The sequence below is a fragment of the Aegilops tauschii genome, chromosome 3 (genome assembly GCF_002575655.3).
Source record: "Aegilops tauschii subsp. strangulata cultivar AL8/78 chromosome 3, Aet v6.0, whole genome shotgun sequence".
Classification (NCBI taxonomy): domain Eukaryota; kingdom Viridiplantae; phylum Streptophyta; class Magnoliopsida; order Poales; family Poaceae; genus Aegilops; species Aegilops tauschii.
The window spans coordinates 532,648,606-532,675,095 of NC_053037.3; the positions used below are offsets into that span (position 1 = coordinate 532,648,606).

The window sequence follows — 26,490 nt, forward strand, 5'->3', positions numbered from 1 at the left end:
GGGAGAGGGCAATGTGCCATCGACCAGCGGGCCCGGGGAGGGGAGAGGGCGAGCGCGCGCGCGTCCGTCTCGTTTCTGCGCCGACGTAAATCCGGCTAAAAAATGGGCCGGGAATGGGTCGCCCGCGGACGCGTGTCCGTTTGGGTCGGCGCGTTGGGCCGCCTTTTGTGTCCGTATCGACCGAAACGGATGGCGGCGGATGAAATGGGTCGCCTCATTGAAGTTGCTCTAAACCACTTTTTATCAACACAAATGCGTTAACTAATACTACTAGCCAGACACAGAAGAGCATCAGGTGTAAATAAATAAATCAAATGGCGTTCCAGATCCCAAGCTTTTGTGCTGATCCATTGCTGGAGGAGCATCGCGTACGTTTAATAAGGAACTATCACATCACATTTCGCTGCCACTTGCGGTTTGATTTGATCTGATTTGATTTTGCACGTAGGTCGTTTTTAGGGGAGGGGCCTACGCACTCGCGCGCGGGCCGGATACGTACGTACGTCCGCCCTCGTGCTGAGCAGGCCGATCGACGCTAGTGGTGCACCTTTACTAGACCCTGGCAACGACATGCATGATCACAGGACCTTTGGTTTGTGACCTCACTACTCCTTCGTCTATATATCTGGGCGCTATATGAGCTGTTAGGCCATATCCTTCGCCGGTTCCCTTCCTGCCTGCCTCCCTAGGTTCGTTCAAACAGATTCGCTCAGCACAGGCAGCTCGACGACGTAGCAGAAAAAGAGAACTAGAGAAGCGATCAGTTAGCCATGGCCTCCTCGTCGCTGGACACGGAGGCGGGAGCCGGAGCGCAGCACAAGGCCGGCGGCGACGGCAGCGGGTACACCACCGCGGCCACCGCCCACGCGGTAGACACAGGTTCGTCGTCGTGTAAACGTCAATAATCCATCTACTAGTAGCTTGTTAAGTTTCGAGATGCATGGCAATGGAATGACGCGGGAGTATGCATGAGCACGTTTGCAGATTCATGGCAGCAGGTTGGGCTGCTGCTGGTGACGGGGTTCAACTGCGCCTACGTGCTCAGCTTCTCCAACCTGATGATGGTGCCGCTGGGGTGGGGGTGGGGCGCCGCCTGCCTGCTGCTCCTCGCCGCCGCCGCCTGGTACGCCAACTGGCTCCTCGCCGGCCTCCACGTCGTCGACGGCCAGAGGTTCATCCGCTACAGGGACCTCATGGGCTTCGTCTTCGGTACGCTAGCTATCGTTCTAGCCAGAGTTTCTTTTTTCTTTTCGAAAAAGCGTTCTAGCTAGGCTGACTCAATGACTTAATAAGAGCTTCGTGACTAATCATAACGGAGAAGAGAACGAAATGCATCCGGCACGTCCTCACTGATTACGCTCTGCTTGCTGTGCGTGTGAAGGGAGGAAAATGTACTACCTCACCTGGTTCCTGCAGTTCACCACCCTGCTCCTGGGAAGCATGGGCTTCATTCTGCTCGGCGGAAGAGCACTCAAGGTACGTATAATTACGGAGCCATCACTACTCTGTAGTAGTAACATTTTCCATAGACACACAACAATATTACTGCTCCAAATTGGTTGATTAATTAGTTGATCATGAGTCAAAATAGCATTAGCGCGAGCAACTTGCACGATTAACTTAACTAACCAAAGTCAACGTGCGTGCGTGCGTGCGTTGCTTTCCACCCGCATGCAGGCGATCAGCGCGGAGTTCACCCAGACGCCTCCGCGGCTGCAGTGGTTCATCGCCGCGACGGGGTTCGTCTACTTCGCCTTCGCCTACTTCGTGCCCACCATCTCCGCCATGAGGAACTGGCTGGCCACCTCCGCCGCGCTCACCGTCACCTTCGACGTGGCGCTGCTGGCCGTCCTCGTCAGAGACGGCCGGTCGAACGATCGGAGCGGGAGGGACTACAGCATCCACGGGACGGGGGCGGAGAAGGCGTTCAACGCGCTGGGGGCCGTGGCGGCGATCCTGGTGTGCAACACCTCGGGCCTGCTCCCGGAGATCCAGTCGACGCTGCGTAAGCCGGCGGTGGGCAACATGCGGCGGGCGCTGGCGCTGCAGTACACGGTGGGCGCCGCGGGGTACTACGGGATCAGCGTGGCCGGGTACTGGGCGTACGGCGCCGCCGCGTCCGAGTACCTCCCCAACCAGCTCTCCGGCCCGCGCTGGGCCTCCGTGCTCATCAACGCCACCGCCTTCCTCCAGAGCATCGTCTCGCAGCACGTAAGAGTAATTTCAAACGATCCAAGTTGTGATGGCCACTACGTACGTACACATGGGTGCTGATGATGCCGGTGCAGCTGTTCACGGTGCCGATCCACGAGGGCATGGACACGGGGCTGCAGCGGCTGGAGGAGGGCATGTTCTCGCGCTACAACATGACGCGCAGGCTCTTCGCCAGGGGGCTGCTCTTCGGGGTCAACGTCTTCGTCACCGCGCTCTTCCCATTCATGGGCGACTTCGTCAACCTCTTCGGCTCCTTCGCGCTCTTCCCGCTCACCTTCATGTTCCCCAGCATGATCGTCCTCAAGATCAAAGGGGAGTGCGACGGGAGATGGGGCAGGCTCTGGCACTGGGGCATCATCGTCGTCTCCTCCGCCGTCGGCCTCGCCACCTCCGCCGCCGCCGTCAGACTCATCCTGCACAACGCCAGCGTCTACCGCTTCTTCGCCGACACCTAGAGCACGACTATCCCGCCGCGCAGGACGGCAGGATGATGATGCAGTACGTGCGCCCAACCGTGACATAACAGTTACTACTACCACCACCACCAGACCATCGTATCCGTGTCAATTCGTGGGCACGTTAACATGCCAAACGTGAGACCAAAAAATAGCAGTACTCATAGTCATAGTAGTGGTGGTGAACCACCTGCATTGGACGCCATTTGAGCAAGAAGCAGCTTCCATTTCGGAACGAAAACCAAAGATAAAATAAAATAATGCCACTTCCCCTTGGAAGACATCACTGCGGGCGGATTTGTACAGACGAATCAATCAATCAATCAAAAAACAAACATATCCCGGGTGAAACAAACGGCAGCTCAGAACCACATCCATATGTACACACTTGCAAGTACCACACACGGTTTGCTGGATCCATCAGCAGCAGTTTCTCGTTTTTCTCTTCTTTTTCCCTTTTTTTTTTGTTGTTTTCGCATGCCAATGGCCCTTGAAAACCTGCATCTGTTTCCTCCGGCTGGAGTTTGGATCATTCCTGGTTGGGTGTAGATACTCGAGACCGGCCCCTGCTCCCATCTTTGGAGCGGCGGATTCATCGGCCCTGCAGAACTCGACGCAGACCGATGCCTGGCGTAATCTCCGAGAGCCGATCGAGCCCTTCATGGACTGAGCTTGGAGAGCCTGCAGTCCATCGTCCAGTGTGACGCAGGGGTGGTCTCCAGCAACGCCACCCATCAGCAGTGATCCAAACCACCACTTGCTAATATAGCTTTATTCTGGTGGTGATTGGGCTCCGGCAGATTGGGCATGACTCCAAAGTCTGTCCACATTCACAGCAGGTCTGCAAAGCAAACACTTTTGTTATTACAAATGATTTTGATGCCGACGTTTCAACCCACGCACAAAAAACAGAAAATGATTTCCCAAGAAGCAACAACAATGCGCTAATCCACTCACCTGGTGTCCACAGCCAAAAGCCATGTCTTTCGGGTTCACAAGGCAGATAGGGCAAACCTGCACATGAGTAATGCTAGTAAGACGCTGGAGACCGCAAATTTGGCATAAAGAAATAGGAAATTAAAAGATCAGGTGACATTTGCATCTACGACAGGTGAAACTTTACCTGATTATCATAAGCAGAAGACGGTGCAGCAGGGGCCGCACTATGTGCAGTTTCATAGGGAGGATACGCTGATGAAGATGTACTAGGCTGAGGTTTACTAAAGCTTTTAGTTCCATAGGAATAAGCATCATGGCTTCCACCAGGAGGAGGCAGAGGAACCCTTTCTGGAGCCTTCATAGAGCGACGACTGTTTGCCACATTGATACAAGTCAGCGCATATTTCATCAGAAAGTTAAAAAATCAATGGAGCCATGTAGTGCACTTGAAAGGGGTGGGGTGGAGCATACCCTAATATTCCTAATTCCACAGTTGCTTTGTACTGTTGTGGTATCTCCATCAAGGCTGAAAGTGCAAACGCTGCCTCTTTTCTTGATTGTGGCATGTTTTTGGACATTATCTCCGAGAAGTTCACAAACTGGACAAGTAACAGATTCTTAGTGTTACAATGGCGTCAGTCGGTCAAGGTTCAGATAAGGAAAAACATATGACATCAATCATATCAGATCTTTTATCACTACGTTCCCCTGTGACTTACTTGAAAATTATCAAAAGCCCGGGCAGGAATGTTATCATCAAATTCCTTCATCATGTCCCATGGGCCATCACCAACTCCTACTAACACAATAGATAGCGGCAGTTCACTGCATACATAAGCAAAAAACTGAAGCGATGAGCAACATCCATGACATGGGAGGGCAATAAATTCAGTGCACACAATAAAGCAAGTAGTCACTGCAAAAATGAGGGTGAGGTGCACATCACTCTGAACATATCAAAACATTATAACGAAGGTAATATTGAGGACTAACCTGGCCCTCACAATGGCATCAACAGTCTTTTGCTCTTGGGAACTCAGCTGCCCAGATGCAGTATCTACACTCCTTGTGACCTAAGTAAAGAACACAAGTTAACAAGAGAACATAAAGAACATGTCCAGTTTTGAGGTTATACAGCAGAGAGAACATGGAAAATATGATAATCGCAAATATGAACTATTTGATCAAGTGTGAAGAGAACAGTTTGACACTACAGTACAGGGTATATATTTCAGATTAATAAAAGAAGGATACATATCCTGGGAGAATGATTACGATTTCGCAAACACATGAATATCGAGTTGAAGTTCTTCAAAAGTTATACAGCTTTTACCAGATATAGGAGTTTGATCTTCAAATAAAAGTTATACAGCTTTTACCAGATATAGAGGTTTTCTTCTGTGTATGTTTATTACTTCCTCTGTTCACTTTTGTAAGACGTTTTAGACAATTCAGACAGTGCCCAAAACAGTTCAAAGCTAGCTGTCCAAAACGTCTTATAAAAACGAACGGAGGGAATATTATACAAAACAGCACTCCAGATATGCATACACACAAACAGTCATGCCTATGTTAACAGAACAAGAAAAAAGCATCTTGCGGTTGGAATGCAACAATTCTAAATGAAGCATGTCTTGCATGCCCACTGCTCAGAAGTCAGAACTACAAACTGTGCAATTACATGTACCGTCAGAAGAGGGTAAAGTGTTAACATAGTACCTGTCCGTCAGCAATTATCAGCAGAACATGGTACTGCCCACCACTTTGCTCCACGATGGTCATAGCCATCTCAATTATTGGTGCAAAAGATGTCGGTCCTGTTCAAAATCAACATTAATACTCAGAACTAACACACCAATCGAACCTACTTGAAAGACAATAGGGTGACTTAAGCCTACCAGCCAAGCGCAAATGCGGAACAAGCTCCCTGTATCGCTCAAGAGCTTCTGAGAATCCATTGCAAGGTCTCTCATCAGGGTAAAAACAGAATACATCTTGGTCATGTGTAGATGCTGAAAAAAGTACACAAATGGATATGATTTAGATAAATCGTCAGAGTGGTGAGAAATGATCAACTATTACTCGATCTTTACCATCTCCAAACCCGAAGCAGGGAATCAAGTTATCTTCATCAAATTTAGACAATGTCTGTCCAAGAATCGAGATTCCTTGTTCATAAGGATTTGGCACATTGCTGATGTGATGTAAACTACGGCCATGGAAGGAGAATTTTCCTGATGAAGGGAACAAATCATTAGCATCAGGATCAGTGGAACTGATTATTGGGAATAAAGCAAAGAGGTGGTTCACAAGCAGTAACCTGTCCATTCATTGCTCTTTGTGAAATCAATGCCCACGATGAGATTCGAAGACTCGAGTCCAGCTTGAGCTAGAGCATCAGTAACCTGCAAACACATCATCAATTCTTAACTATCCGAATTTTGAAAATCAATTGTTTGCTTATGTGCCTGAATCTTATACTATTGACACTGAAGCCAGTATGCAGAAAGAACGCCAGAACCCAACAGAAGTTGGTGAACAAACTTCTGATTGATAAGCTACTAGTTGCAGTAAGAAATGCAGTGGGCCATACTTGCGAAACCGATAGGAAAGTATGATATCAGATTTAATCGGGAAAGTGAAGCAGTCAGTGTCAGACAAACTGCACCATTTGTGACAATATACAGGCATCTACACGGCACATTCGGCGACTGAGCATCCCAGAACTTGAGGCGATAGATTATTGCCACTCATAGTCATTATCCTGTTTGAGAAGACCAAGCAACACACACCAACTAGTACAAGCAAACATAATTACCAAGTTGGCAACCACCCAATAAACATGTATAATTCTTCTAGTGAGCTGCGACCAGCCAATTTCTTTTATTATCGTGTGCGGGAATCATTCATCAACAGTGATTGATGGTTGACCACGAGTTAATCTCGTTCCGATTCGGCGTGAACTCAAATTGGGTCGACCAGCTAACGGAGCATCCTGAACTCTCTGGAAATCTCGAATGGGCCGCCGATTGACCGACTACGAAGCACAAATCGGCGACGCCACCAACTTCCCAGCAATCCAAAGATGGGATCTAGGGACTTGGTATGACGCACCAATTCACTGTTTCGATCTATTCGCATCGAGAGTTCCGGACGAACACGCGAAACTGCAGCAGCCGCTTGAACTAATAACAATCCCAACAAACTCGAAATCACACGCGCGCGCGTACCTGCTCCACGGACCGGAAGTCGTCGGCGATCCGCGAGTAGCGCCGGTCGAGGCGTGGCTTGTTGGCCCCTCCCGCCCGCGCGGGCGGCGGCTGCGCGGCGGCGGGCGCGGGCTGGTAGGCCGGGTAGGGCGCGGCGTAGCCCCCCTGCTGCGGCGGCGCGCCGTAGTACCCGCCCTGCGCGTCCTGGCCGGCGCCGTACGGGTACCCTCCCGCCCCCGGCGGCCCCCAGTGCGGCGCCGCCGGCTGCTGGAAGGACGCGGAGTGCGCGTACCGCCCGTTCCCGCTCCCCTCCCTCGACTCGCTCCTCGAATGCCCGCCCCCCATGCCTCTGTCTGGCTCTCTGCCCCTCCGCCCTCGCCTGAAGAGTAAGTAGACGCGTATCTCCGCAGATCAGAACGCGGTGGCGGTGGAGGCGGCTGCTGCGGCAACGGCGGCGCGCGACGACCGGGTGTGGAGGCGACCGCGGCGACGGCTTGGAGGTTTGCTTGCGGGGTCGCGAGGATGCTTCCTGTGTGCTTCGTTTCGCCGCCTGCCTCGGCCGGGCCCCGGGGATGCGTCCTGTGCTGGGGCTGCTGTTCGCTTGGCTGACGGTGGTTGGAGTTTTGATTTGGCTGGGAGACTTTTTGGGGGCGAGTGGATGCGTCGAGCTATCACGGGGAACCGGAGGAGTATATATCCATCCAGAGGGTGGTGCGGTCCACATCCCACACGCCTAGCGCTCACGTGCAAGAAAACTCATCCCGGAGGAAACTGCTCGCCACCTGCTGCGCTTGCGCTTGCTACGTGGAATCTTCGCGTCGTGATCCTCGAAAGCGAGCCAGCTTTCCGCTCGAATGTTATTTACAGTAGCCTTCGAAGTAATAAATGACGTCCTTCGGCCTACAGTTGCCTATTCACTCTACTCGAGCTAATTTTTTTTAAATAATACTTTTTTAAAAAAAATTACAGAAATAATACGCAGAATAAAGAATTTACAAGAATAATACACCGTCGGCCCACTGCAGGCCGACTGAGCCCAGTCGGCCTACAGCAGGCCGATCGGCTATCAGGAGGCCGACTGCAGGCCGGGCAGCCACGCGGCGGCCTGTGGTTGGTCGTGCCACGTCGCGAGGGGGGAGGCAGCGGCCTGTCGGCGTGGTGCGCCCCTGTCGGCTTCCCGCAGGCCGATCGGCCACCTGGTGGCCGACAGGGTGCGGCCGACCTGACGCGCGCAGGCCAGCCCGCCCTTATCCTCTCCTTCCCTCTTTCTTTCCTGCTCTCCTTCCTCCATTCTTCTTCTCCCATTGCTCCTTTCTTCTGTGTTCTTCCTTCTCCTCTCTCTACAGAAAAATGACACCCATTTGTGCACCTAAATGAGCTACATTTTCGCGATTTTGGCACCGTGAATGGGTTCAACTCATTTAGGGCAGCGAAAAAAGGTGTTGATCTACTGACGGGGTAGCTCGTGGTGGTCGTGGTGAGCATTTTGGTGGAGGTGGTGGTGGTGAAGTTGGGGCAGTGTTCGTCGCTGGGGCAGTTGGGGTGGTGAGGTGGTGGTGGTGGTGGAGGTGGTGGAGGTGGTGGTGGTGGAGGTCGTTCGTCGTTCGTCGTTCGTCGTTCGTCGTTCGTCGTTCTTCGTTCTTCGTTCGTGGTTCTTCGTTCTTCGTTCTTCGTTCGCACGCACGCTTCAAGGGTATATTTCAGCCCTCATTTTATTTTTCGTAGGTGGTCCGGGATTATACGTAAATATTGTTATTTGCCGCGGTAGTATACGTAAATATTTGTGTGCGATTATTGTTTTTTGGCCCGGTAGTATACGGAAATATTGTTATTTGCCCCGGTAGTATACGTAAATATTATTCGTTCGCACGCACGCTTCGTTTGATGTGAAAATAAATTTGTGTGCGTTTATTCGTAATATAGTTGTAGGTACACAGTTGCGGGATAAGAAGTTGGAAACATGAATAAAAACTTGGAAAGAAGAGACAAGTTTTTTTTTTGAAGAGTTAGGGTCGGCATGTGCATAGCAAAACGAATAATATTACATGTTAAAAAACGATGTTAAAAAATAGAGTTGGAAACATAATAAAAATTTAAAAAACGATGTTAAAAAAAAGAGTTTGAAGAGTTGGGGTAGGCGGCATGTGCATAGGAAAACGAATAATATTACATGTTAAAAAACGATGTTAAAAAACGATTAAGAAGATTTTTTTGAAGAGTTGGAAACATAATAAAAATTTAATAAGCAAGCAAAAAATAGGAAAAGTAGAACTACATGTTAAAAAACGTTTCAGTCCGTACCCGATGCGAATATGAAGCGGATTACCCGCTAACCTTTATTATGCGTATTTTCTAAAGTTTAACCCATAACAAGCAATGCCACAATGTTTTTTTTTAAACGGCCACGCTGTAGTTTAACAAAAAAACTTCTTAGCAAGGAAGAATTTTACATGATCGTAGAAATAAGACGCATGCCTTTTTCTAAATTATTTTAACATAGATTAAAATAAAAAATACATCAACATGGCCATATAATTCAAATAAACTGAATTATCATATTTGTCGGTTATATTTTTATTATTATTTGAGGCCTATTTATTATTAGTAAACATGGGCCTATTTATTATATTATTTACTATGGTCCTGGTAATATATATATAGACATGTCTAATACTTGTATTTCGATGTTGAAAAAAAATAGGTGAGTCGAGATGTCCGATGTAGTGAAGTTGAGATTTTACTATGGTCCTGGTACTGTCCAAACAAATGAGTTGGGAGCAGATCTGAGTGAATTTACTCACATAGAGGTTGCAATCAGCGCACCACAAACATGGTCTGTTAGTCAGTTGAAAGAATGGATTGCGGCAAGTTTAGGTCTTGATACTGAAACAAACACCGTCGGTGTTCATGCATTGTGGACACGGTCAAGTTCAAAAATTTACTTTTATTTGAGGCCAATAGAGGGAGACTCCGATTGGGTGCGGTGGTTACAAGGTTGTGAACGAAGGGGATGCAATCCTGTTGCTTTAGTGCTTCCCGTCGTGCAGGAGGTCACTGCACATGAAGGGGAGGGTGGCTACGAAGGACAGAGCAGTCATGTAGAAGGAGGAAATGCTTATGGTTACGACCAAGGACAGAGCAGTCAGGTAGAAGGAGGAAATGCTTATGGTTATGAACCAGGGCAGAGTAGTCAGGTAGAAGGAGGAAATGCCGATGGTGATTACAATGGTGAGGTGGACGCTGACGAGGTAGATGGGCACATGCAGAACCAGATGAAAGAAGAAGACACCGATGTTGAAAGGGGTCATGCCGATGATTCTGACGAGTCAGATGAAGAAGAAAATGCAGAGGAGGTCCCGAATCCTGCATGGTGGAATCATGACTTATCATGTGCAATGACCGTGAATGATGGACATGATTCAGCCCGGCAATATCACCAGAACAATATTGCGACGGGTGCTATGTATCCGAACAAGCAAGCCCTGAAGGATGCAATAATTAATTGGGCAATGTCCACGCAAAGGGTTTTCAAAGCTGAGGTGTCCAGTCAGAAATTCCTCACAATGGTATGCAAGAATGCAGATTGTCCCGCAAGGGTGCACGGCTTTCTCCCTAAGTATGGCACAAGTTGGGTGATAAGTGACTTAGTTAATCACACTTGTCTTATTCCCTGCATCCCTCAAGATCATGCCAACCTTTCATCCACGCTTATTGCTCGACTGTTTTACGATGAGATAGTGCAAGGCAAAGCTATGGAAGTGAAGGCAGTGCAGACAAAAGTGTTCGCCAGGTTGAAGTACAGAATTTCTTATGGCAAGGCTTGGAGGGCTAAGCATGCAGCGCTTGAGAGGAGATTTGGTTCTTATTTTGATGCATATGACTCTGTTGTCCACCTCCTCCACACCCTGCAGCAGCGGAATCCAGGCACCTATATCGATATCCAAGACATGTTCATGCCAGAGTTCCCAACTGTGAGGGTTTTGCATCATCTCTTCTTCTCTTTCGGTGTATGCATCGAAGCTTTCAGGCATTGCCGACCGGTGATATGTGTTGACGGTACTTTTCTCACAGGCAAGTACAAGGGTCAGATACTGACAGCCATAGGTCAAGACGGCCAAAATCAAGTCGTCCCACTGGCATTTGCTTTTGTGGAGAGTGAGAACATAGAAAGTTGGACATGGTTCTTCAGGCAGTTGAAAATATCAGTTGTCAAGGAGAAGCCGAATGTGTGCATCCTTCATGACAGGCGTGCAGGTATACTCAGTGCGATAAGGACACTGACAAACCCAGGCCCTGAGGAACAAGTTCCATGGCAGGACTTGCAGAGCCGTTGGTGCATGCGCCATCTCGGGGCTAATTTCTTCTCGCAGTTTAGAAATAAGAACCTGATGAATCTGTTCAAAAAACTCTGCAAGCAGAACCAGTTATGGAAGTACAATTTGATACGCGACAGACTTAATGTGTGCACGCAGAGACACGTGAGGGACAGAAAAGCTGCAAGAGATGCAGCGGTGAGGGCACATGTTGAAGCAGTAGCTGCACAGTTGGCAACAGGAACAGCGGCCATGGAGGAGGAGGCTGTTGGGCTATGTGACCTGCCAGGCTTTGACCCACCTGGTACTAGGAGAAGGCTCGGGAGGTCGATTAAAACCTTCGAGCAGTGGATAGAGCATGAGCCTCTGGAGAGGTGGTCTTTGCTACATGACACACATGGAGCAAGGTACGGTGTCATGACAACGAACCTCGCGGAAACATACAACTTTGTCCTCAGAGGAAACCGGGCATTGCCACTTACAGCCATCGTTGAGGGTATTTTCTATGGCACCGTCAAGTATTTCAGAGACAGACGTCAAATAGCAGAGCAGCATATCTTGAACAACCCAAATACACGGTACTGTGAAAGAGTCACGAAGTACATGGACAACAAGATGCAAAAAGCTAGGTCACACACTGTAGTCGCCATCGGTAATCAAGAAAGAAGGTTTGAGGTCCGCTTAGCCAACAACAAATTCGGATGTGCAAATGAGTTGAGGACGCATGAGGTGAAAATTGGCAATGAAGCCTGGCCAACGTGTGAGTGCACATGCAATAAACCGAAATTGCTTCACCTACCTTGCTCACATGTACTTGCTGCTTGCGGGCAGCTTGGAATGGACGCAATATCGTTTGTGTCTCCATATTTTCTGAAAGAGGCTGTCCTCAATACCTGGACAGGTGAGCTGATGGGTTTTCGAGCAATGGGTAATTTCAACAGCGTCAACCCCGCCGATAGGCGTTACATTCCAAACCCAGAGCATATGCGTACAAGTAGAGGCAGACGGCAGTGTCAGCGCATCCGAAATGATATGGATGAATCTGAAGCAGGAGGTCCGACTAGGCAATGCATTCTATGCAATGAATTTGGCCATAGGGACACTAATTGTCCCACTTTCGTCATTGGGCGTGGACGAGGCAACCGGGGAAGAAGAGGAGGTAGAGGTAGTAGAGGAGTAAGGGCGAGAGGAAGAAGCTAAGTTAGCACTAGTTTGTTCTGAATTTATAATAAGTGTGCTATGGCACTATGTTCTGAAATTTGTATTAAGTGTGGCACTATGTTCTGAATTTTTATTAAGTGTGACACTATGTTCTGAATTTTTATTAAGTGTGGGACTATGTTCTGAATTTTTATTAAGTGTGGCACTATGTTCTGAATTTTTATTAAGTGTGACACTATGTTCTGAATTTTTATTAAGAGTGCCACTATGTTATGAATTTTAATTAAGTGTGCCACTACGTTATGAATTTTTATTAAGTGTGGCACTATGTTCTGAATTTTTATTAAGTGTGGCACTTTGTTCTGAATTTTGTAAATGCAGGAATGTCGGGATTGTGGTTGCTGAATGGGGACATTGACAAGGGTCATCGTGGTGCGATATGGTATGAGCGCAAGCTTGAGCCTCTCGTCACTCGCACTCCTAAGGAAAACTGGAAGATACACTCAGGATGGCTTCAGCGGTACGTGCTTTATTAATTTGCACACTGACATGCATATTAATGGTTGAAATGGGAGACAGTAACTGAAAAGTTCTCTGATGAAGGTTGAAATGGGCCGGCCTTTTACCTTTCGCGCGTCTGGTTGAATCTATCCCGGGTGAGAAACGCGTCGCCATCGATGGGTCTTTGCTGAGCTGCTTAGTGGACCGTTGGAGGCCAGAGACCCACACGTTTCACTTCAGATGGGGAGAGATGGCTCCTACTCTGGAGGATGTGTCACTTTTGCTGGGACTACCGTTGGCAGGTCATGCCGTAGGACCGTTGGACGCACCGGCTGGTTGGGAGCGAGCTCTCACAGAACGTTTTCACGGTGTTTTTCCGGATGCTCCCGATCCGGTATGGGAGCATCACGGACCTAAGTATGAGTGGTTGCTAAATTTCCGGGTAATTTCCCCTACCTATTCTCTTCAAGTTATCGCGCATAAAGTTGTAGAGAAAATAATTGCGGCTGACTAAAACTTTCTCTTCGCTTAATGCAGATCCAGAACTTCCGGGCGCCCTTGACTGCGGAACAGATCACTCGGAGCCTCGAGGCCTACTTACTGTGGCTTTTCGGCAAGGTGATGTTCACGGAGAACCATGTCACCACTATCAGCGCCCTCTACATCCCTATGGCACTCGAGATAGCGAGCGCTCAGACGACTGATCAGATCAGACAGAGGAGTTGGGGTTCGGCGGTGTTAGCGGCTACATACCGAGGTATGTGCAACGGTTGCCAGCTTACATCGAGAAAGCCAGCCCTTCTTGGATGCCCTCTATTCCTACAGCTGTGGTCGTGGGAGAGGTTCTCTATAGGGCGACCAGATGTACGGGTTCATGAGCCTATGGACGCCATGTTTGATGTTGAGGGCATCGACATGCCTACTTTCGGTCTGTGTTGGACTTGTCGCAAGGTATGCACCGTGTTGTACTTTAATGCAACTTTTTCTGCACAAGAGATCGATCGATGCGAGCGGCTACTAACTTTTATTCTCTGCAGAGACGCTTTGCTAGTGATCAGACCAGGAAGGCGTACACAACATTGAACGAGCAGTTCGATGCGTACACCGGGGTAATCTGGCAGCCCTACACGGCAGCAGCCATACAAGCGAGATACCCTGCTGGTATGTCTGTGCTATGCACAAGGGACCGAGATTACTGGATGACAAAATCTAAGATCATCTTCGATGTCTTCGTCGAGGAGATGGCACAACAGAGGGTTATGAGGCAATTTGGTCTTCTGCAGTTGGAGCTACCTCCCCCTATAGAGAACCCGGTGCCAGCACACATCCACAGGTATTAACCAGTTTTTCAATGTTGCATTTTCTTTCATAGTACTCCATTCGAAGCTTTAGGTAATTGTTGAACACACACCACAATTTTAGGACGACAAGGAAGGGCATGAACAGGACAACTGCTGAATGGCTAGTTAGACTAGAGCCGTATGTTATAGAATGGGAGACAGCAAACACAAATCTATGGCACGAGAATCACAATTTCGATCTCGATGAATTCAATCTCTATTTGCGGCGCTACATGACCGGAACACGGTTACGCATTGTTGAGTACTCCCACCCAGAGGAGTTACCGGATCCTACTCCGTCGGATATGTACCCGAGCTATGATACTTCGGGCTCTAGGCAGTACGCGGTAAGATATTTTTTCTTTACGTAATGTTGTCACATACTTTGACGTGCAAGAGACAGACATTATTAATCGTCATGGAAATTTGCAGGCTACCTTGACACGCGAACTGTACGACGACGTGACCACCTTTGGACGATCACTATCGTCTGGACCTCTTCTTCAACATCGTCCAGTGGTACAGCCCTTCTTGGAAAGAATTCAGAATAAGATACGGACTGTGTACGAGGCTATCACGTGCACCCGGAGAACCGATGTTGTTCAGCACGAGCAGGAGCAGCCGCGTCACTCCATGCAACGACATCAACCACGTCCACGCCTAGCACAACAGCCGACAACCATGCCACCCCGTCCTGCCAACCTGGCAGTTCTACGTGGCACCCGCAGCACTATGGTCCCACGTCGAGCTTCGTGTTTTCTCCACAGCCACAGCAACACGGTCCCTCGTCGAGCTTCGTGTTTTCTCCACAGCCACAGCAGCACGGTCCCTCCAGTTTCGTGTTTCAGCCAGAGCAGACGTCACACCCAGCAGGTATGTGTCTTCATATTTATTGTTTTCAATATTAATTGACGCGACCTCATTCTTCATGATGAACCGTTTCATCGCGTAGGGGCCTATGGATATCAGGCGTCTATGTCGGCATCACATGATACGTGGGGGAGTGATCAACATCCCGAGGACAACATACAGGCTCAGATGTCGCAGCACACCCAGTGGATGAACATGTTTTCGACTCCTCCACCAGGCCCCACACAGGATACACAGCATGACCAGGGAGAGTCTGAGATTCCTCCTCGTCACGTTAGGGCACCCGACAGGTTGGGATGGTCCCCGATTCCAGATCCGCCTCCCCGCCAGGCCAGACGTCGTCACTGACGCTTCTATGTATCTGTATCAGTAGAGACATTACCATCTATTTCTGTGTAAGACTTATGTCTATTCTATGTATGAGACAAATGACTATGTACTTATGTACGAGACATATGCCTACTCTATTTTAGTACTCTGTTATCGGAACTACAAGATCATATGTAGATAGAACATAATATTCATACAACGAGACATTGCAAGCAAATAGATAGAACTATATCTAAATTAAATGGTACGTAACTGAACTCACAACATACAGCATAAAAACTACATGAAGTCATCATCGTCATATGTTCGCGCCAATTTTTTCCCGCCATATGTTCGCGCCAACTTTTTCCCGCCACCCGTTTCCCGCCACCCGTTTCCCTCCACCCTTTTCCCGCCACCCGTTTCCCGCCACCCGTTTCCCGCCAACCCTTTCCCTCCATATCGCAGCCGTTCTTTCCCGCCATTTTCTCCTCTCTACCTATAAAACCCCCTTCAGACGAAGCTGCATAAGCATTGCAGTGTGCTGGTGGTAAATTGGAGCACTGTGGTGGAGGTGAAGCTGTTGTTCGTCATTCTTCGTTCGAGCCGGAGCACCGGCAGTTTGGTGGCCGCCGTTCGTCCTTCATCCTTCGCACGCACGCTTCAAGGGTATATTTAAGCCCACATTTTATTTTTCGTACGTGCTCCGGTAGTTTTTGTTAATATTTTTAGATGTCAACTAATTAATCTGTCAATATTTGTAGTTGCTACGGCAAATATTCGTAATATAATTGTAGGAGGGTGAATTGTATTAGTTGCTCCGTTAATATTCTGTAATATATAGCTTCGTAATATATAGACATGTCTAATATTTGTTAGTGGGGATATTAAGGGGTAGGGTAGGTACTCAATGCGATTTGTGTGTTGCAGATGGCTGAGAGTACTCAGTGGGTGCTTAGCCCTATTGTTCATGTCCAAGGCTTGTCTCCAAGTGTTGTGCAAGTTAGTGAAGTGGACCTCACTTTTGATTGGTTGAAGACTAAATTCATGTTGAAGCAAGGGTTGAAGGAAGACGATTTTGTGTACTACGTCAGCAGCAAGCATTCGGATGGCCCTGGGGAAAGAAAATTGATTGACATAACTGATGATGGCAAGATTCAAGAAATGCTGAGCGAATGGGAATGGAAAAGGGTTGTTCAGTTGCATTGCTACAGGAAACCGAGTTATATGTGATGCATTTGTCATTCGAGATCCGCCTCCCCGGCAGGCCAGACGTCGTCATTGCCGCTCCTATGTATCAGTAGAGACATTACCATCTATTTCTGTGTGAGAACTTATGTCTATTCTATGTATGAGACAAATGACTATGTATTTCTCTACGAGATATATGCCTACTCTACAAGATCATATTTAGATAGAACATAATATTCATACAACGAGACATTACAAACAACTAGATAGAACTACATCCAAATTAAATGGCACGTAACTGAACTCACAACATACAGCATAAAAACTACATGAAGTCATCATCGTCATCCTCGATCGATGCAGAACTCTTGCCCTTCGACGATGAAGAACTCTTGCCCTTCGACGATGCAGAAACCTTGCCCTTCGATGATGAAGAACTCTTGCCCTTCGACGATGCAGAACCCGGAAGCGGCGGCATGAAGATATCATCTTCGTCCTCGCTTTCCTCAGTCCATAAACATGGATTATTTGCTGCAATCCTTCTGAAAGTTTCACTCTTCGGCACCACTACCTTCTTCCACCTGTCATGCAACCTAAGAAGTTCTTTACGTACCTCCTCATAGGTCCTTTCAGGCCACCCAGAACTACGTAATTGGTGAGCCAACTCATTCATTATGGTGTCACTACCGGTGAGTTCGTCCCATGGAACTATCCTATATCCATCCTGAAATCGGTAGCTAGCCTCAGAAGAGTACTGCTCATCCCAGGGTGAAAACTACGATCGAAAGGATAATGGGACATCTCAACTACACTACACTGCAATGCTTATCCAGCTCCGTCTGAAGGGGGTTTTATAGATAGAGACGAGAAAATGGCGGGAAAGAACGACTGCGGTATGGCGGGAAATGTTGGCGGGAAATGGGAGGAGGGAAACGGGTGGCGGGAAACGGGTGGCGTGAAATGGGTGGCGGGAAATGGGTGGCGGGAAATGGATGGCGGGAAATGGGTGGCGGGAAATGGGTGGCGGAAAATGGATGACGCGAAAAGCACAGTTTGGAAATGTCGATAACTTTCAAAACAAATGTTCATCACAATGGAAAAAGTTCCCGCCTTTCAAAAAATGCATGCAATTTTTTTGGAAAATATGATAAGAAATGGTTCGTGCCACTAAATGAATGTACGTCACCTTTGCTGGAAATATTCTCGTGTTTCCAAAAAATATCCATGACATTCTACAAAATGGTACTCCCTTCATCCCATAATATAAGATGATATTACAATCAATATACTCACATATCACGTGGGTTAACAAATGTTTAGATGGATCATGACATTTTAAGAAAATATTCGCGTGTTTCTAAAAAAAGTTTGTGAAATTTTCAGAAAAGCATTTTAAAAAATGTTGTGTGGTTTTAAAAAATGGTATTTCCATTAAAAATGTATTTGAAGAAATGTTACCATGTATTCATAACGTGTTAAAATATATACTTTTAAAAAATATTCGCGGTAATATTAAAAATAGGCACGCACCAGTCGGCCCACAGCAGGCCAACTGAGCCTAGTCGGCCCACTGCAGGCCGACTGGGCCCTGTCGGCCAACTGGAGGCCGACTGGGCTTGAATCTGCTGGCCGACAGCCCAATCGGCCAGCAGCACACTGATGGGCCTCCAGTCGGCCTGCTGTGGGCCGACTGGGCTCTGTCGGCCTGCAGTAGGCCGATGGTGTATTATTTTTGAAAAATCTTTTTTTTGCGTATTATTTCTGTAATTTTAAAAAAAATGTATTATTTAAAAAAAATTAGCCTCTACTCGATGTCTTTTTGATTGTTTTCTCTTAAAAAGGGTAATAAATGGCATCTTTCCGGAAACAAATATACTCTTCGCGAGATTGTTTGTAAAATGTCCTTTGTGTATTTGGATTTTGGAAATTAAACATTTGGTACCTCACTGGTTATGCGACCGGAACACACACATCTAGTGTCCTCCTGAGTCGCGCCTAATGGTTCGTAGGCCATGGCAATTTTTAAGTCACCGGAGGAGGTTATTCTCGAGCTGAATATGCAAGGGCACGAGAATAAATATGTGGTTGGATGGTACCCTCACACACAAAAAAGAGGTCGGTGGTACCCCGGCCCATAAGGGGTCAAACTTCAGGTTTGACGCTTTTGTTGTCTCATGAAAGGCGAATATTTGTATAGTGGGAGGCGGCGTTTCTTCGACAGCAAGACGTCTGTGGTGACCTCGTCAGTCTCAACACTTGTGTCAGCTCAGTCTCTCACGGGTGCTCATAGAGGCAGGGTGTGATATGCGCAATTATAGGGATGGGTGTTGTGTGTGTGCCTGTGTGCGTTTGCCGCCTATATTGTATTTCTAAAAAAAAATATGCGGGGGCACCACGGTGACTATAGCCACCAAATGCGCGTGGGCTAGGTTTTCTATATGAAATTTCCGCTTTTTATTTGAAGACCTCGGATAAATCTGAGATCATAGCATTCCTAATACATCCCAGAAATCTACGAAGCCACGTTCTGAAAAGTTCATTACATCAACCTTTCCTAACTAATCCATGATTGGCACTGTTTGCGGATCATCCATCCCATCGCACTTCAACCTGCTGAACGGAAAGCAGCAGATTCTTCACCTCTTCTACAAATGGTTCAAGGGGAGAGAGGTCTCTCTCAATTGACTTGAGCTTGTTGACCATCTCTGTGTAGTCCATTTCCAGTGGTAGCTCCTAGACACTCCCCCCCCCCTCTTAATCTCGACAGACAGGTTCACCACTCGTTGGAAGCATACAACTCTGCTAGCTCTGGTTCTGTGGTGGTCAATAGAAAAAGGCACACTCTCGCGATGAATGAGCCATGGTGATCCTGAAGAATTGCACCCCCACCACCTATTTTTCGACAAAGGGTGGACTTTATTGGCTCAAAATGGAGCATCAAGAGGATACATAACACAATGAGCACACACCCGGCCTCTGCATAACTAGAATGAGCCATGGTGATCCTGAAGAATTGCACCCCCACCACCTATGGATCCATCCTTAGATAGCGTTCCGTCTGCATTTGCCTTAATCCAACCCGCATCCGTGTTTGTCCTGCCATTCCTTCACATAAATGGCGCCTTTTCAGCTACGATGATCGTGTCACGGATCTGCCCTCCCTCCTTCACCCCATTCTTGACCATCAATAGTTAGTACAGTTTCAACACCAATCATCCAAGGCACCAGCACACCATCTTCTACCACCTCGTGTGTCACCGTCCTAGACTTGGTGTCGTTGGGGCAATGCCTTATGTTACCCCTCCAATCAACACATTCATTATCACTACCTCTTTCTCTTCCATCACCCATCCCAGTGAATCTTGGATCACCAATGTTTCCCTACCTTCTTCTACATGCACGGTGGTTCCTCCATACAAGATACACCATCGGCTCCCCTGCTTTTTGTAATGTCTGTGTTGTCTTCTCTCTCACTACATGTCGACCCATCGGCACCTCCATCCCATCGGCCGCCTATGACCGGCATAGCTACCGCCTCATCTCGTTGCTCTGTCCTAACTAGCTACCACACCATTAGCCCATCCATTGATCGGGCATCTCTCTAATTATGGGGGCATCTAGTTATTCTTCGGTAATTTCTAACACCATGTCCATAACCCTAACCGCTCCAGCCTCTGCCCCTCAACCTATGGCGAGCTCATGCGTGCTAAATGAGAAGAAGAAACAAGAGAAATAAGATTCATTTGGTAAGAAATTTGTATTGCCACAGAATTAAAGAACAACCATATGATTATTGGCATAGCCTTAATTTTTCATGCTCGAGTCTATGAGAAGAAAAGAAGGGAAAGGGGGGAGATTTTATGAGAGCATCTTGTGTTGTTTGTGCTTTTCTATGGACATGTTTGTTTTTATCAAGTTGTACTACATGCCTGCATCTGATGTTGTTATTTGTTTTTCTTTTATTATGGTACAAGTATGAATTGTTTCCAACATTTTGAACATAATATATACTTTCCTATTTTATAAATATTATAGCTATAGGTTTAATTAGCCTCCTAAGAGCATACTTGGATTGGGGCATCTTATGTGTGCTCACCGATATTGAACTCAACGGGTGGCGGGAACAAACAAAAATTACTCCGCATATAAACTGGGTCTAGGATCCATGGATATTTTCTCACTAAGATCCACATGTTTACTGTCGTAAATCAGGGTGCAACGTTTTGGCTCTCAAGCACCAAATACCTGGTACGGGAAATATTTTTTAAACTTCCATATCAATATAGAAAACCATCAAAAACATCAGTCGTGCATGTTAGTATGTTCTTTACCGGACGATGCTTCGGTGCCTTAAGGCACCTACCTTTGTGTCTATGACATGTGGGTCCAACAGGTGGCTGGCCCACATGTCAGTGACCCGAAGGTAGGTGCCTTTAAGGCACCGAAGCTGCGTCCTTCTTTACCATTTCACAAAAAATCAAAATTAGAATTGCATGTTGTACCCAAAAAAATAAGCTATAGGGATTGGAAAAGCAAATTAAAGTATATAGAAACACAACCAAACTTCTCGCAATCCTTTAAATTGTTTCATGGCAATTTATCAGTTCAACAAACATGTAGATTACTTCAGGTGCAACCATGCGGCCATCTCTCCTATATAGTCTTATTATTGACGAGAAACTAGGTGATAGTGAGTTTTCATATCACTAAACACAAAAGTATAATTTCAGTTAGTACTTAAGAAATTACAATCAAAATTCAAGAAACAACAATCGAAAAGTTCGAAAGGGCCAAGCCTATTATATGTATTTCAAAAATAGTAATCCAGTTCAATTTTCTGGGTGTTTTTGACGAAAAATTATATCTAGAAACTACTTTTACCACTAGAAGCACTTGTGTCCGTGATCGAAAGAGTTCTTTTTGCCCGTAAATTGCACCTAGTACTTCCTAGGGCTATAGTATTTCTCCTTCCTGTCATGTATAGCCTCGTGATGAGAGAAAAAAGGGTGATAGCTTTTGGCACAGTGAGCACGTGTGCTTTGTGCTTTTTGAGCGTGCACATTTGTTTGTATTAGGTTGTACTACATGCCTACATCTACTTGTGATGGTGATATCAGATCCAATCCTCCAAAAGTATACATTTAATAGCGAGCGGGTAGTTAAAGAATTAGTACTTGGTAGTACTAGTAGTAAATTTGCTTTCCGGTTATTATTTATTGATTACACATGCCGTGCCTTGTTGAAGGATAGTTGGTTCAACTACGCGCAAGTGTTCACATTCCCAGCAACTTCATCCATTCTCTTTATTCAAGCTTACTAACTCTTAGTATAACCTACCAAGGGCTGGTTTGTCACATTTGTTTTGTTTTCATTGACATAGTATACATCTACGGTGGGTAACTGCCCACCTTCGTACACTATATATATACTACTATCCCTTTGCATAAGTAATTTCATCCCATTTGACTATCCGACCTTGACGCATCTCTCTCTCTCTATATATATATACACACACACACGAGATCACGTACGTCCCTCCCCGGCAATTTCCTCGGCCCCGCTTCCAACGGCACGCTCCCCGGCCAGTTGCGACCGTTGATCCATCTAGTTGCCCATGGTTTCAACTAAACAAATTTGTCTCCTTGCCATTCGGCTCCACTTTGACGTAGCAACTCGCAAATTTAGCCCAGACAAATGTGAATTTTAACGAGCGTTTTCTCAACTTGCATGGCTAGTGTACACAAGTGGTTGTATTATGCGGAAGAAATATGTAGCAACTTGTTGTGCTCAGTCAAGTTGTACGTGCATGCATGTCATTTTCCCTTGACTGTGCCCGCTGAAAGGTCCAGTGTACGTCACAGGGCCTGTACGCGCGCATCACTGTGGCTCCGTAAGCAACCGAATGGCGAATACTAGTACTCCCTCTGTTTCTTTTTACTCTGCATATAAGATTTGGTCAAAATCAAACTAGACAAAGTTTGACCAAATTTATATAAAAAAATATAAACATCTACAATACTAAAACCATATAATATGAAAATACGTTTCATGGTGCATCTGATAATATTGATTTCATATTGTGAATGTTTATATTTTTTAATATAAAGTTAGTCAAACTTTACAAAGCTTGACTTTGACCAAACCTTATATGCAGACTAAAAAAAACGGAGGGAGTACAGAATACGATGGATACATGCATACTATTTTCAAACAGAGGGTGTAGTACGATGACTCGGTACTCACGCGTTGTTGGTTGTCAGCGACGTGCGTGCGACCCACACATTTTGTCTCCAAACTACACTACCAGTCTAGCTATGGTATGTGTGCTCCCTTCATTTCTTTTTACCCCACATATAAAATTTGTTTGAAATCTACGTAAAGTTTAACCAATTTTATATAAAAAAATGAACATCTACAATACCAAAGGTATATAGTAGGAGCATGAAAATTAATTTCATGATGCAGCTAGTGATATTGTTTTTGTATTGCGAATATTGATACTTTTTTCCTATAAACATGATCAGACTTTACGAAGTTTGATTCTAGATAAATTTTATATGCAGACTAAAAACGGAGGGAATACATACATTTGCATATTTGCATTTCTTTCCCACAAGATACCAGAAGACACAAGGCATACTGAAAATTGATAAGGTGGAGCGGTGCGACACATGTATACGCCAGTAGAGTGGGCAGTGGATATGCATGACAATGACGCATACATATCTAAATACTTAGCGCAGAAGGAACCAAGGGGTACGTACGTGCTGTTTACCGGTGCCGTATGCCATTGCAGCAGCCGGGGAGATTTTCAATCAGGCTATCCTTTTTCATCATCAATCATCTCATCATCCGCACCGTTCATGAACGATTATTAGCCTGCAGGTTAGCGCAGCCGTCTCATATATCTATTGCCGCTCCTTATGTTACGTGTCAGATTATAAACTGCGTCGGTAATTAATCAGAGGGGCCTTTAATCCTCCTTTATAGGAAGCTTAGGCCTTATACAATAGAAGATGCTTAGGGAGATGTTTAGAAAAATAAACCGAACTTTTCTAAAGCACCGGTGCCTATTTTCACAGAAGAGATGCTTAGTCAAGCGTCTATCCTGTACACATAAGCACCAGTGCTTAAAAAAAATTTAAAAAAATTTGCCGCCGCCGCCGCGCGAACGGACGGCGCGTTCCCGGCCCTGCGTTCCCTACGTAGGAAGTCACTACGTATGTATCGTCGCTGACCGGAGGAGAACATGCGCCGCTGCACACTGCTGTAATCTGAAACCGGACGCCGGTTTTGCTCGAGATTGATGCCTTGGCTCTGCTGGGAGCGTTTTACCTATCACTATCAGTTGCTATGTGACGTTTTTGTTTTGTTTTTGGAACACGCTTCTGTTTGTCTGACTAGACCTGCTGTTCTCTATTCTACTCCCTCCATTCCAAAATATAGTGCGTCCGCGCTTTCCGAGGTCGAACTTTGACCATAAATTTAACGAACGAGACCGACTGCAGCGGGAGAAAAAGTTACATAATTAAAAACTTCTTTCGAATACGAATTCACTGATATAACTTTTGCTCCCGCCGCAATCAGTCTTGATAGTTAAATTTACGGTCAAAGTTGAAGCACGGGGATAGAGGAAGCACTACATTGTGGAATGGAGGGAGTACTATCTATCTTTGATTTGATGTGAGGGAGTAAGAAACTGAATCTTGTCTCATATCTGGTCAATGTATATGTGTTGGTCAACCAACTCAAGAAGTGGGGGAGTGTTATTTACACGTGGGGAGAAACTACTCGTTTTGTGGCTGAAATAATGGCATTCAAACGCCGACACTCAAACCACCCGCAGTCATCCGGACCGCGCGGTTCAGACGTGTTCTGCCATCCAACCCCGTCTTGTATCGGTCCGCAAGCCGCTCCGGTTATGTATTTTCCCGCAAACTGGAGACAAAGTGGGGGAGGGGTTGCGGGCGTCCGGACCGCTGCCACGTCCGCATCTGGCAACCGTGTCACACCCAAAACCCTCTTCCCTTTCTCGCGTGCTTTCCCGTCCGGCTCCAGCTGCCCACATTCATGCCGATGTGAGCGGCCGCTGCATTGGTGCCGACATTGAAGCGGCACGCCGGCCGAGAAAGCGCCGGCCGCTGCATGCCCAGTTGAACACGCGTCCTCGTCTTCCACCAATAAAGTCGCACGTGCGCTGAGAAACCTAGTCCGGCCACACGTCCGCTCTCGAGCCGGACGACATTAAACACAACACTGGTTGGCTCTTCGCGTCCACCGTCCATTTAAGCGAGGCCACACACCGAACAAGAACCGCACCACACCTCCGCTCTTCATATCCTCCTTGCACCATATTCTCCACACTCTCCATGGCATCCGGCGAACAGGATTAGGGGTTCTCCATCATAAAAACTGGCTGGGTGGCCCGCCGAGCCCACCGGATACGAGCGAGGCAACTCACTGCTCCAACTCCCTCGCCGTCACCATGAGCGGCCGTGACAAGACTCGTGAAGTGAAGCTGTTGTCTCCGTCGAGAAAGAGTAGAACATGAGAGACAGATCGGCCCACTTGGGACACCAGGCCATGCCGCTCCCATGCCCTACTCATCCCTCGGTGCAGTCCGTGACCTATCCGTTGTCGGTGGACATGAGGTCCACAATGGAAATGGAGGGACCGACACTGTCATCGTCCAACCGACGCGGCCAAACAGGAGGATTTTTTGGTGGGCCAGGTTAGTCAGACGCGGGTGTGGCAGCGGGTCCGGACGGCAGCAAAGCCCCCCCCCCCCCCCAAGTTTCTCTCCAGTTTGCGGGAAAAAGAGCGTCTGGACCGGTCGGCGGACCGACGCAGGAGCGCATTGGATGGCAAAACACGCCCGGACCACGTGGTCCGGATGCTTGAGGGTGGTTTGAGGGTCGACACTGGAGATGTCTTGAGCCGGACAATCTGGATATAGTTTAATTAGGTAGTTGCTCATTGTTAAGGCTCTAGCTCGATTTCCTCTAGTTAACCGGACATCAGTCTTTTTACCTCTCCTTTGTTCAATGTACCATATCATCCCTGTTGTTATCTCTCAATAAGAAGGTGATAAAATATGATAATTTCTAAGTTGTTGTTTTAATGAAAAGTATCGCTAAGATTTTTTCTATTGAATTTCATTTCTACCCTAGTTTTAACTTTTGTGATAGAAATTGCCTCATGTATGAAATTTGCATCCATTCTGTCCCATTTAGCGAAAATTCTACCACATTTTACCTATTCTAATTTCATACATTTCAAGTAAAAAATTCAATATACACAAAGAGATATAGAAAAGATAGATCATCCAAAGTGATAGTAAAAATATAAGCGTATAACATTTCTTGACGTTCTTATCCATTCTTGTAGCATATTCTCTGCCTTCTATAAAAATATACTACGCAATTTGGATACTCTCAAAGAAAAAAAGAAGACTCTAAACGGCCGGTTGCTTTTTCCTCACCAAGATCCACATGATTAGCCTGGTAAATCGCAACTAGGGGTCCGGGGTCCCATGGAATGGTATCTCTACTTTATTTTTGCTTGGCAGATATTGTGATTTTCATTCTCTCCACAAAAGAGAGCATGGAGAAGGGGAGAGAGCTTTGCGGATAGTGTGTGTGTGTGTTTTGTGCCTTTTGCGTGTGCACAACTTGGTTTGCACCAGGTTGTACTACATGCCTACATGTGATGGTGATATTACATCAAATCATCCAAAAGCATACATTTAATATTGGGGTGAGTAGTAAATCGTCCCTGTAGCAGGATTCATATGCTTTCCGGTGTTATTTATTTATATCGGTCTCACGTGCCGTGTATTGCTGAACGACAGTATTTCTTGTTCAACCCCGCTCCATTCAAGCCTTCACATTTCAAGCAGTTTCATCAGTTCTCTTATTGACGACCTTAGAGTAACTCTAGCAGACTCTGCAAAACGCCCGGCCTGCAAAAATTTCGGCGAGTATGCGGG

The 26,490-nt window shown here is 46.7% G+C and overlaps 2 protein-coding genes and 1 long non-coding RNA gene across 3 annotated transcripts; 2 read left to right on the plus strand and 1 right to left on the minus strand.

Moving 5' to 3' along the window:
• Positions 1-646: 646 nt before the first annotated feature.
• LOC109774196 (probable proline transporter 2) lies at positions 647-2,944 on the plus strand. The gene is made up of 5 exons (XM_020332905.4): positions 647-879; positions 985-1,209; positions 1,382-1,476; positions 1,678-2,211; positions 2,289-2,944. Exons 1-5 carry the CDS (start codon positions 771-773, stop codon positions 2,667-2,669), a joined length of 1,344 nt encoding a protein of 447 aa, XP_020188494.1. The 5' UTR covers positions 647-770; the 3' UTR covers positions 2,670-2,944.
• Positions 2,875-7,482, minus strand: LOC109774194 (E3 ubiquitin-protein ligase RGLG2). The gene is made up of 11 exons (XM_020332904.4): positions 6,839-7,482; positions 5,929-6,013; positions 5,702-5,842; positions 5,507-5,620; positions 5,328-5,425; positions 4,602-4,681; positions 4,328-4,433; positions 4,080-4,207; positions 3,793-3,979; positions 3,627-3,683; positions 2,875-3,510 (listed from the first exon to the last, which is right to left on the minus strand). Exons 1-11 carry the CDS (start codon positions 7,160-7,162, stop codon positions 3,430-3,432), a joined length of 1,401 nt encoding a protein of 466 aa, XP_020188493.1. The 5' UTR covers positions 7,163-7,482; the 3' UTR covers positions 2,875-3,429.
• Positions 7,483-14,131: 6,649 nt separating this feature from the next.
• Positions 14,132-15,491, plus strand: LOC120976921 (uncharacterized). Its single transcript, XR_012181041.1, has 3 exons — positions 14,132-14,479; positions 14,565-15,005; positions 15,085-15,491. It is a non-coding gene; the product is annotated as an uncharacterized lncRNA (long non-coding RNA).
• The last annotated feature ends 10,999 nt before the right edge of the window (positions 15,492-26,490 follow it).